Source organism: Amblyraja radiata, chromosome 15 (genome assembly GCF_010909765.2).
Source record: "Amblyraja radiata isolate CabotCenter1 chromosome 15, sAmbRad1.1.pri, whole genome shotgun sequence".
NCBI classification, from domain to species: Eukaryota; Metazoa; Chordata; class Chondrichthyes; order Rajiformes; family Rajidae; genus Amblyraja; species Amblyraja radiata.
The window spans coordinates 38,542,910-38,555,609 of NC_045970.1; the positions used below are offsets into that span (position 1 = coordinate 38,542,910).

A 12,700-nucleotide genomic window follows, 5' to 3' on the forward strand; every position below is an offset into this window, starting at 1 on the left:
AGGGTTATGAATAAGGCTGCAAGGTTACTGATGAAAAATGACAACTCTCATATTAATATATTAGTAAAATGGAGTTGTGCATAATTAGATATGAAGTTTTAAGACAATTGCAGTACAAACACAGCATAATACCATCAGCCATTTCACTGTCATGAGCTATGTTCTAGGTGAGCATTAGCATTTGTATTCTTTTATTTTGGTTCAGATCAAATCCCCAGCAGAATATATTTGATAACACATCACAACCACCTATCTTTAAAGGCTGAAGAAATGTTTAACTTTATTGATTCCTACATACGTACAAATGCATATTTTTAAGGCAGTCACATCAGGTGACAAAACGTCAATGCTCTTGGTTAACTGAGGCAAACATTTGGTCCAAGATGATCATATGCAAGCCTTTGTAACCGAATGTCAGATTCTGGAAATGTCCCCATTCTTGTCCTACTTCAGAATTATTAAATGCACAACTATCTACAATTTAGATGTTAAAAAACACCACAGTGAACACAATTAAAAAAATTGAAATGGATTAAAAAAATGCAGGCAATGCATATTCAAATGTCCAAGACATTTCATTTTAGAATCACAATTATCTGAGCTTCTGGTCCATAAATTGTTTCTACTTTAACACCTTAATTACAACTGACAAAGACTGAAATAATTAGAGCTCTCTGGTAGTTTTAATGCCTGCAGCAATTTACCATAACACTAAGATATTATTAAGACTGAACTCTAAAAGACATCAGAGCCTGCAGCTTTGAAGCATCGTTCTGCTCTTTATGTATGGGACTTGTTTATGCATTTGTAGTCTCGGGAGCATTATGGGGCCGATCCTTCTATTCATATATACATCAACAAAATATTTGTTAATAGGTGTTCAGTTAAGTAACCACCTAAATTACATCATGAAATTAAAATCAAGGAAGAACTTTTAAAGATGAAGTTATGGTGATACGCTAATCAAGAGGTGAAACAGTGATTAATCCAAGTTCAAAGACACACTAACCTGGGTGCACTCGTATGGACACATGATACTTTAAAAAGTCACTCCTTCAAATAAAAAAAATAAACAAAATGCATTTGCAAAAATTGTTGTTGAAAAATGTAAGTTTAAAATAGAACTGCCATTTCAGCAGAAATCCTGTTTTTTATGAAACTACTCAGTCATTTAAATAAAGTGACCTGCTGTTCCTTTGTCAACTACTTTAATACTTCATCAAAATCAAGAACATGAACTTGGAGAATAGAGAGATCAGGCTTTGAGTGCGCAAAGACCCACCACTCTTTGATGCACAATGGGCTGCAGAACCACTGAAAATGACCATGTTTATATTTCATCTAACACTGAAGGCCTGTACAGAGGATAAAATTAATATGATTTTTTTACACATTAAGAGCAACGTATCGAATCAAGGTTTCAACTTTTTATATATATATATATTTTTTTTTAAACTGGAGTAACTTGTAGTGTTAATGTATTTGAATCAACAACAGCTATGTCCAGCCAAATGGCATCTGATTATTAACAATTCATGAAAGCAAAGACCTTTGTCAATATATGCTGCCTTGATTAAGGGACCATTTCTTATTTGTCAGCCAAGCAACACAATAGCACAGCAGTTTGTGCTCCGGCCCCTCTGCTCCAGGGACCCAGTTTGATACTGATCTTGCATGCTATCTGTACAGCATTTGCATATTCTCTCCATCACCACCTGGGAACGTTAGGTTGCTTCCTCATCAAAGATGTACTGGCAGGTTTACTGGCTAATGTAATTTACTCTTCAAGAGCAAATTAATGGCAAAGAGAATCAAATGGGGAGTTTGTATGTCAAAAATGTTGCAGAGGAAATTGAGGAAAACAGGACTACTGTAATTGCTCTATAGGGCCCAGCACAGACTCACTGACCACCTTATATGCAATTGTAAATTTAAAAGAATACAAATCTATTCTAGATTAGGAAAATGATTCCACAAATTTACACAATTATCTAATAGCAAAACAGGCACTATTCTAAGCTATAATTATCACAAAAAAAGGCTCACTTAACAAAATCGTACATCCCAAAAAGAATCGACTCATAAGTGCGTAGATTTATGAGTGAGAATGAAAGGCAACTATAAAACATTAAAGGTAAAAACATTATTCATTATAACAATTAAAGTCTGAAGACTTCACATTATTTTATGCTTTCCTTATGATATCGGACATCATGCAGACCATTAAATTTAATGCTGACTGTCAGAAATACCATCAAAGCTATTCCCCCCACTAAATTCCCTGTAATCTATTCCCTCACAGATGTCCATTAGACCTGCCCACCTATACTATAGGTAATTTACAGTGCCGATTATTATACCAGAGCTCCTTTGGCAAACCCCTGTAGCAGTTACGGGAAGAACATGCAAACTCCAATGAAGTACCTTTGAAAAAATCAACAATTTAAAAACAAAAATTAGTAGCCAATATCAGGACTATGCCCATTACACAGCAAGGACACAGAACTACCTACAACACCACTGTAACAACAGATTCACTCTGAAATGGTCAAGTTGTCTACAATTCAAACTAATGTCTCTGCATAGACAACAAACGGCCATTTCCCCACCCCACCTGTTAACTTCCTATTTTAAGTAACATTAATGCTGCAAGATGGTGCCAAATGTACCAATGGCCAATGCATTCCTCTGTCCTGTGTATAGAAGCAGTACAAAATGCATGCTTCCACTAAAAACAGCAAGTGGAATTTCAGAAAAAGACCATAACAGCCCAAGCTTTATTCAGTAGTGCAAGATAAGCTGCCCATCTCGCCCTCCCTCAGTTCCCTTGGTTCCTTTTTCTTCAGATGTTACCTCCTACAACCCAGATACGCCCCTACAACTTTGCTCTTCATATTTACAATAGCAATCCAGCAATATATGACCCTTAGATTTTATTTCCTCCTTTCCTTGTGGGAGGAAGTGATTAACCAAAATGTTTTACTTTACCTGAAAACAAACTGGATAAAATGCAGTGATGCAGCAGTCAAGGGGACCCAAGTCCTAGCTCTCAGATATCACAAAACACTGTTATCAGTCTGAAGAAAGGTCTCGACCCGAAACGTCCCCATTCCTTCTTCCAGAGATGCTGCTTGTCCCGCTGAGTTACTCCAGCATTTTGTGTCTAAACTGTACTATAATACTGTTTATTCTTTATAGCACCTTGGTTCTAAAGTTAAGTGCATGCCTAATCAGAGAATGAAATAGTCCATTTTATTTCTCAACAAGATCAAATAATGATCCACTTTTCCAGTTTAAAAAAAATACCTTCACATTGCTCAGTAACTCCAATTGCAATTTTGTATCCAATCCAATGTAAAGATTACACCTTTAAATTGCACCATACATATCAACTTGCAACTACAAATCTTACATACACTTAAAATGTCCCTCATATTGTTTCCCCAATTTCCTGCTATTTTAAAAGTGAGATAGGTTTTGAACAGATTTGGCATTAAATGATAAAACCTTCCAAAATAAACCGTTTACCAATCTAATTTTGATTCTTAATCCTGCAGTTATTCCGACACAATAGCTTTTCACCCTACAACTAGTTATTAGTGTATACTAGTCCTACACTGATATTCTTATATATACAGAGCACATACTTTTAAAATATTATCTGGCATTCAAAGACGTAATGTATTGGCCAAATGTCTAGATTAGATATACTTTAGCTCCCTTACAATGTTAAAAAGCTGCAACAATATAATTATAAAGTCTTTCTCGTCCTCTAAGATCCAGATGTGAAGATGGGAAAAAATTGTGTGCCATCTTCAGATCAGCCTGGTATGTAATTAACTGTACATGCCACAACTGTGCCCTCTTGTGGGATAGAAGACCATTAAGTCCTGACACTTTTCAAATTAAATCCAGTACTCTCATACGAAATCCTAATAAAGTTATGAAATTTACACTGACAGATGACATTTTAAAACTGACACTACATATTCGACACTTACCGATCTGTTAACAACTCCACAAAACATTATCAAACAACAGTGCCAACTTCAGAATGTCTTACAAATTTCACTATATGGTGTTAATGTAAAACTTGACAACAATTTGCGCGCAAAGATCCAATGTTTGCCATTCTTTCTTTGGGAAATCTAAATTTCATCCGTAATAAATATTTTCCAGTCTAAAGATGCTGTTCGGAACAATATTTTCACACTAATTAAACACAATTAAAATAAGGCTAGACCACTCGCGTCGAACCAGTGCGCCTAATGTAATAGCATGTCAAACAGGAAGTATTGGGTGAAGTGGGGGGTTCAATGTTGACTATTAATCACATTGAAACAATCTTTCAAAAGAAACACCAGCAGGTTAACGAGGTTTAAATATTGGCGATTAACATGAGCTCGGGAGGAGAGATGAGGGAAGGACAGCGGAGATGGTGGGCGGACCGTACAGAGGTGGACCGTACAGACCGTACAGAAAGCTCTTGTGTGTTTTCAAGAGCTCCGCTCCTCGTTGCCTTTTAACTAGGCCTGTTCCCAATGATATCAAATAAAAGCGTAGCCATAACAAAACATTCTTTTATTATCTACAGCCAAGCTTCTATTTCACCTTCTTGCTCCACTAATCCATCTTGATTTGCTACGAGTCACCAAATAAATAATTTCTAGGACTAAGTGAATGAGCACGTCTGTTTTTTTAAAAATATCTGGGTCAAACAGCAAGACAACAGTTTTTTTTAAAAGCCTTTTTCTCTGGAGCCTATTTACTCATTATAATCAACTTACAGTTCATACAGACGATTTCCAGTTCACAATGACTCCATTGCCTTTGAACTCCATTTAGGGAAATTGATCAAAAGACATTTTCCCCCAAAAAAAGGCACAACTACAGTAACATCCCAGGAGTCCACAAGCCTTGGTGAAAGGGACCTGAGACATCCCGCCTGCCGTGGCCCCGATTGGTTCAGCACAGAGTGCAACTCCCCGACTGGTTACAGCAGCCGTCAATCCGCCGCTGTGAGCAAGGTTAGAAGCTGCCGCATGTGCCTGTTTCATTTTAGTTAAAAACGGCGGGGACAGAGAAACAGAGAAAATTGATGTTACCCAATAAATATATACAATTAGCTCAATAATCGGTGCCAGTGAGATTTATTCTCAGCACGCTGCTGCCTCGCTATATTTCCAGTTAAATTTCGCACGAACAGGAGGTTGGAGATCAAACGGGCAAACGATGAAATTACTGACCTATATTTTTTCTTTTATTTATGTTACATTTTGAGTGCCTAGAACCACGCACTTGTCTAGTCTTGGATATTTCGGATCCACTACGAAATAAATCTCGACGCTTGTTCAAAACAACCAATAACGCAAAGAGCCATTTTCATATGTGTTTCTGCGTCAGACTCTAAACAAATTAAAGTGTAAATCTATTTTCCCATTTTCTAAAAATTCAAAACACTGACTGGTTTAATATACCAAATTCCGAAATGTAATTTAAACGGGCAGAAAGTTGTTTGTTAAAAAAATATTCTCGTTTCTTTGCTTGGATAGAAATGCCCAGAATGTAAACCTAACCGTTTCAAGTCAGTTGCATTTCTTGTCCTGATGTAGAACAGAAAACACTCATGTAATGAAAAGTGCCTGCCCTGCCTTGTAGGTTACCGACGTTCAATTTATCAACTCAATTTCATAGAAAGCTACATACGTGTGGCGATCCTATTGCAAGCGCCGTTGACCTTTGCACTGATACTTTCTAGGCGATTCCAAAATCTATTTCACTTACAGTTCATACATCTTTGTGCAAAAAGATGCACAAATTGTATTCAGGAAAATATTATATTTCAATCCTTGCTATTTACTGGACCATAATACTGCTCTAAATAAAATAGAAATCGTTAATACCCAGCATTCACAAAGGGGTAATATTTCGGCTTGATGTTCTTTCATCACAACTTATTCCAGCTTTCCCTTTTTTTAAACTTCAGATTTCTAGCTTCTCTCAATAGCAGAAGCTCAATCTTCCCCCCCCCCCCCCCCCCCCCCCCCCCCTCAATTTCATCCCTACCATGGTGTCCATGGTGTCTTTTTAAATTGTTGTTATGCTAATGCTCACCCAGACCAAAAAAGTATTAGCACCAACACAAAACCCTACTCAGCTTTAGAATTGCTAAGACTGTGTTCTAGCCCGTCACCCGCCTCTTGGGGCTCAGTGCCGAGTTTCAGTTTCTTCTTCGGTGGGTTTTTCAAAGTACCAAGTCGCTCTTTGACTTTATACTCCAGGGTACTGTGTGGGATCCCATAAGTACTTTGGGCTTTTGAGACACTCATCTTCCCATTCATTACCACAGTGATCGCTTCTTCCAGAATCTCATTGTTATATTGTCGATAGCGTCCGCGCTTCTTTCTGGGCTGCTTTGAGTCACCCTCTTGCTCAGATGTGCCCTGATGCTTACTGGAGGTTGGCTGATCCACAAATGAGTCCCAGGAATCGTGCTCTCCATCGATCAGATTCTCCACCCCTTTCCTGTGCCACAGATTCTGCTTTGGGAGGATCACTCTGAGTTTCCTATGAAGTGCGCTTTCAATCTGTGAATTCAGGAGCAAAGGGCTACACGTGTAATGATTTGTGGCATTGGTTCCACAAGTGAGATCCATGCCTCGCACCTGTGGTATCTTCAAATCTACAGAAGCAAAATGACCCTGGTCTTTCTTTGCATCATTTTTTGTCTGAACTGATCCCCTCTGAAATGTAAATGAGTGCGAAGAAAGTTTCTTGGTATCGGCACGTGTATCATTTCCCCTGAAGCTGGCATGTTCCAGATTGAACTCATAATGTGGTTTGGCCCAGGGGGCCTCTCTGGCTAGAACTAAGTGCTGCCCACGGTGCTGAGAGGTTGGCCCTAAATTGGATGTGGGAGATGCCTCGTTCCTGTTGATAGGTTCCTCACCCTTGTGGGCTGATCGAGTCACTGGTATTTTGAGAATAACAGAAGATCCATAACCGTCCTGTGTCACGGCCTGAAAGCTTCGTAACGACTTTGGAAGTACTCCTTCAACACTTTGCGATTCGCTGTCCCATTGCTGTTGTCCGGTTCTCCCAGGACGCCTAGGATTGGATGGAAGGAAACTCAGGTGAGCAGGACTTGCACAGGCAGGAAGGGATGGATGGGGTCACTCCTTTATTAGAAGACCTTGCTTGGGTAACATTACTATGAATCTATAGATTTTAATAGCCTCAGCCTCTGCATCAATTTTAGATTTATTTCTATTAATTATAAAATGTTTAGAAAATATTCGCTGACATTCTGAAATAACTTAAACCGAGGGATGAAGTCCTCCAAAATACCAAAGCTACAACTGCAAGGGCAGCCAATGTATTTTAACAGTGAAGTAATTTCTGTTGAATTGACCTGCATGATTATTCTACGCACACACACACACGAGCTTTGCTGCATATTACATTTAACATGCATTATCACTCTACAAATGCAAAGGGAACATTACCTCTAAACAAGTAATAAGAGTCAGCTAAAGATTCAGATACAACAGTCAATGCCACAATATATTAAAACATTTGAACAAACCCCACTTTCATCAACATTTCACTTTTTTTTTTCAGTAATGAAAACAATTTAAAATTACTATTTTGATGAACCCAACCTGAAAGTTATCAATAATTTCATCACGCTGATCAAAGTGACTCCCAGTGAATACTTTCGCAACCACGACTCAGGGTATACAATTCCACCATGCTAAGACCACCTGATACTTTCCCCAATGGCCCACTCGAGAACAAGGAAAGGCGTGCAGGAAGGTATTTGATGACAGAGCTTTGAAAATTGAATACTTGTAGGGCCAAAGGGAAATAGCAGAGTAGGACTAATTAGAGAGTTCTTTCAAATTATTACCCAAATGGCCTCTTTCTATGTGGTAAAATTCTATGGTTACAAATTAGTTCATTCTGCTCTCTACCACATAAGAGTACTTTCTATTGAAGATCACTGAATAGATGAATGGAGTAGAATTGTTTCCAAGTCAATTTAGTATCCCAATTTCCACCCAACAATGGTTATATTAATTGGTGCATACCTGGCGTCAAACTATCACTTTGGTCTTTGTGGCCTGGATATTTATTGCAGTAGCCAAATGAGACATTTGGGATTCATGTTACTGCTTTTATATTCAATCTATTAATAGAACTGTAGCACATGACAGTCCATTTTGAAATTTCAACCTGCAAATCTGATGGGCAATGAAAGACAACTAAATTTATAAGCCACAGCACTTTGCTCTTGAAAGATTCATTGCCATAATTTTAATTAAAAGATATTCAAATATTCCAGGATAAACAATAAAATGAGAACATGGTGTAATTATATTGTTGTACGAGTAAATGTATTACTTTTGTGTAAAGTTGTAGCATGCTGATAAAGATTACTTCATAGGATTAACATTAATACAGCGCTACTTAGGGTGCAAAATCCCATCAGAAAATAGGTTCCAAGAACGTTTTATATATTATTTGTAAAGAGAGAGTAAAGAATTTAAAGCCAGAATCTGGGCACTTAGAATATTTTCCCAAACTATTTCCCATTTAATATGCTCACAGAAATTCTTCAAAGGTTGGCCTGTATCATACTCGAGTTTCACAATATGTGCCTTGTTCAGTTTCTCAGTCCAATGTCACAGGAACACAAGTGGACATGATGATCAACTGCCTTGACCCTCACAAACCACATGAAGTTAGAGACCGCCACATAAATGTGTTTTATTACTGAAATACAAGGTTCATGATCAAATTCATTTGCAAATAGTTTTGTTTTTTTCAGTTTAGTTATGTCTATAAACAACACACATTTTCTGTTTCTTATGGATTTCTGTCTCGGGCATGGAAACATTGAAAAGAAAGTTGCCTTCCTTATATTAAAAAAAGTGACAACTCAAATACAGTAAGTACTTTGTTTTAAGACAAATAATTTAGGCATTAAATTTCTATCTTTATAATTCAGCAATTCTCAAAGCATTTTCGAGAATTTTCATTAAGCAAACAAATAGAGTAATAAATCTATGCTAGCAATAACCCACAAGATGCAATGAGATGTACAGCTAGAATATTTTGTCTGGAAAAACAATCTTAGTATTGACGCATATTTTCCTTCAGGTTTTTCCATGGGCTTTTTATTTCACCTAATGCATTGATTGAATCTTAATGAAATTAATGTCTCATGTAAAGATGTTATGAACTCTAGGTACTTACCTAAAGGTAATATTCATAAGCAAGGCAGATGATTAAGAAAACATGAAATCTGCTCTATTCAGTAAATAATCAAATGTAAACTAGATGACTGAAGATGTCTTTCAATTACATTTACAATATCTGCCAAATATCTCCAGCATTTTGGTAAAGAGCAGAGAAAAGTACAAGCACACATAAGTAGTCTAAAGTCCTAAAGTCCACAATAAGGAAACTCTAGACTATCATGCATTTTCACTTCTTCTTCAGCGGTGTGTGTGTGTGTGAAAGTAACATCCAACCAAGCAGCCTTAGGGAAAACCAGTTTTCAAAAGGGTGGTAAGATTATATTAATCTAACACCAGAGAAATATGGTGGGAAACAGTGGGGTTTATCGATCATTTACAAATAAAATCCGTTTTCAAATAACTGATCCATTCCAGAATAGTGTTGTTGCATTAAAAAAAATATTGTTCAATATCTTGCTCTCTTGCAATTTTTTTACAGGCAGTGTTCATTAGGAACCTGATGAACCTTAAATTATAGCAGTTCCATTTTGCTGAGTACCAATCCTATGAAGCATCATACTCTGAAAGGAAACATGAGCTCTGAAACCAATGAGCAAATGCTCCAAAATCATATTTTTGTATCGTCATGAATTTTGTTTAATTATTTATTTTAAGAATATATGGAATCTATTAAATGTTTTATTGTAGGCAATATACAGTGAGATTCTACAAATTAATTATTTGGCTCTAAATATTTCAAGGAAAGGATCACACATGAGGTAGGGCTTATTATACAAGAATTGCCCATATTTTTCTCAATACAAAGCACATAACTACTTAGACACAAAATGCTGGATTAACTCAGCAGGACAGGCGGCATCTCTCGAGAGAAGGAATGGGTGCCGTTTCGGGTAGACACTTTTTCAGACTTCTAGGGCACATAACTACTTATTTGATTGACCTATCTCTGTGGAATTCAAATAATAAATTTCAACCCAGAAAAACAAACATCCTTATACAGAACACATCTAATCCATTCACAGTGAAGTACTTCTGTACTACTTCAGTAATGTAGAGTAAGATGCCAATTGTTATTTTGAGGAAGTGGGTGCATAAAGGAGACTATCAAATGGTGTCATGGCATTAAGTGCAATTACATTTTCATTTTGTATATTTAAGAGGTGAATCTACTCCACTAATTTCTCTTTTTCCCCCAAAGGGAATAGAAATGAGGAAGAGGGTCTGCTCCACAACATATGGACACTCATTGATTTCAGGTTCTTTCAATGCTATCCGGTCATGATAATTCAGTAACATACTGGAAAATAATTCAAAACCTTTCTATTTCAAATTACAACAGTAATTATTAGAGAACTACTCACAACCATATACAATAGGATAAAGAGTGCTGGAGTAACTCAGTAGGGCAGCTCGAGAGATGCTGCTTGGCTCGCTGAGTTGCATCAGCACTTTGTCTTTCTTTGTAAACCAGCATCTGTAGTTCCTTGTATCTCCACAAAATAGATGGACTGTGGTGTAATACTAAATCATGACCATTGGAAAGTTCACAAATTCACTTTAGGACATTGGCAAAACACTGGAATCACAATAATCAGCCTTGGTCTAAGCTATAGAAAAACACACCAGAAAATAATATTCTAGACTATCTTAAATATCCATATTTGTTATAGATGTCAAAGAATCATACAGCTCACACCGACCAACATAACCCATCTACATTAGTCCCATCTGTGTTTGGCCCATATCCTTCTAAACCTATCCTATCCATACACCTGTTCAAATGTATTTTAACCATTGTGATAGTACCTGCCTCAACTACCTCCTCTGGCAGCTCATTCCTTATACCCTACTTTTACATTAGTCCTCTTAATATTCCTAACTGCTTCTCCGACCACCCCTACATAAACATTCTTAAATTTTCATCCCTGACTAATAAGTATTGAAATCTCCCGATCACAGCAGTGTCCAAGATCATAATATTTTAATATCTAGTGGCACTTTGAGTGGTCAACCCTAATCATTCATTTGGAAAAGTCATAATTTAATTCCATGCCACGATTCCAAGATCCGTTAATTCTATCAAGAGGTAGATTTAGACTTTACTTTAGACTTTAGAGATACAGCGCCGAAACAGGGCCTTCGGCCCACCGAGTCCTTGCCAACCAGCAATCACCCTGTACACCAACACTATCCTACACACGTTTTACTGTCATTTGTCCCAGATAGAAGAATTAAATTCTTACTTGCAGCAGCACCAGAATATGTAAACACTAGGGACAATTTACAATTTTGCCAAACCTAATTCACTTACAAGCCTGTACATCTTTGGAATGTGAGATATAACTGAAGCACCCGGAGAAAACCCACGCGGTCACAGAAAGTACAAATTCCGTACAGGCAGCACCTATAGTCAGGATGAACCCAGGTCTCTGGCGCTAAAGCAGTAATTCTACTACTGCGCTACCGTGCCACCCATTGTGCCATAGTGCCACCCATTGTGCCACAGTGCCACCCATTGTGCCACAGTGCCACCCATTGTGCCACAGTGCCACCCATTGTGCCACAGTGCCACCCATTGTGCCATGCCACCCATTGTGCCATAGTGCCACCCATTGTGCCATAGTGCCACCCATTGCGCCACAGTGCCACCCATTGTGCCATAGTGCCACCCATTGTGCCATAGTGCCACCCATTGTGCCACCCATTGTGCCATAGTGCCACCCATTGCGCCACAGTGCCACCCATTGTGCCACAGTGCCACCCATTGTGCCATAGTGCCACCCATTGTGCCATAGTGCCACCCATTGTGCCATAGTGCCACCCATTGCGCCACAGTGCCACCCAATTTCTATCTGATTCCTTGATCATTTTCCATAAAACTTAAACCTACGCCTCAAAAAAGTTTTCAATCATTTTTGAGAAATCAACCAATAAATGAGGATTGTTTTCCAGGCCCAATTTCTGCAAGGTTTTGTCTGCAGATATATAACTATATAGTGAAATTCACTGTCAGGAAAGGTGTAGAAAGCATTCATTCCAATGGAGGTATTTGTGTGATTTAAGAACTGCAGAAGAAACTCTGTTGGGCTAGCACTGTATGGTACAAATGAAGCTTTGGCTTCTCCAAGCATCAACAATTCACGATAAACAAGAGGCTGGCAATGTTTACATTTAAATTTCCATTCATCATACATGGGGGTTCAGGATTTGGTATTTTATGCCTTGTATGTCATTTACAATGTGATCAGAACCACCCAAATATTGAAACACTTAAGACTATAAAGAAAATATCAGGTGAAAATCCTAAAAGATAATCAAAGTAAGGAATGTTTAATTGAGGAAGAAAGAACTGCAGATGCTGGTTTAAATCGAAGGTAGACACAAAAACTCACGCGCTGAATTATTCCAGCATTTTGTGTCTACCATATTTAATTGAG

At 37.8% G+C, this 12,700-nt stretch overlaps 1 protein-coding gene across 11 annotated transcripts in view; it reads right to left on the reverse strand.

Moving 5' to 3' along the window:
* Positions 1-12,700, reverse strand: part of lcor (ligand dependent nuclear receptor corepressor) — a 63,417-nt gene that overhangs the window by 22,215 nt on the left and 28,502 nt on the right. For 2 of the 11 annotated variants that reach the window (XM_033034119.1, XM_033034118.1), the window contains exon 1: positions 4,788-6,048. The exons of 8 other annotated variants lie outside the window; for them this stretch is intronic. Coding sequence is in view for 1 of the 3 variants with exons in the window: in XM_033034120.1 (XP_032890011.1) it covers positions 6,150-7,107 (958 nt within the window). In the remaining 2 variants the exon portion in view is untranslated. Of the gene's footprint in view, positions 1-4,787; positions 7,108-12,700 lie in introns of those variants that run through there. One more of the 11 variants, XM_033034120.1, reaches the window with a different exon arrangement.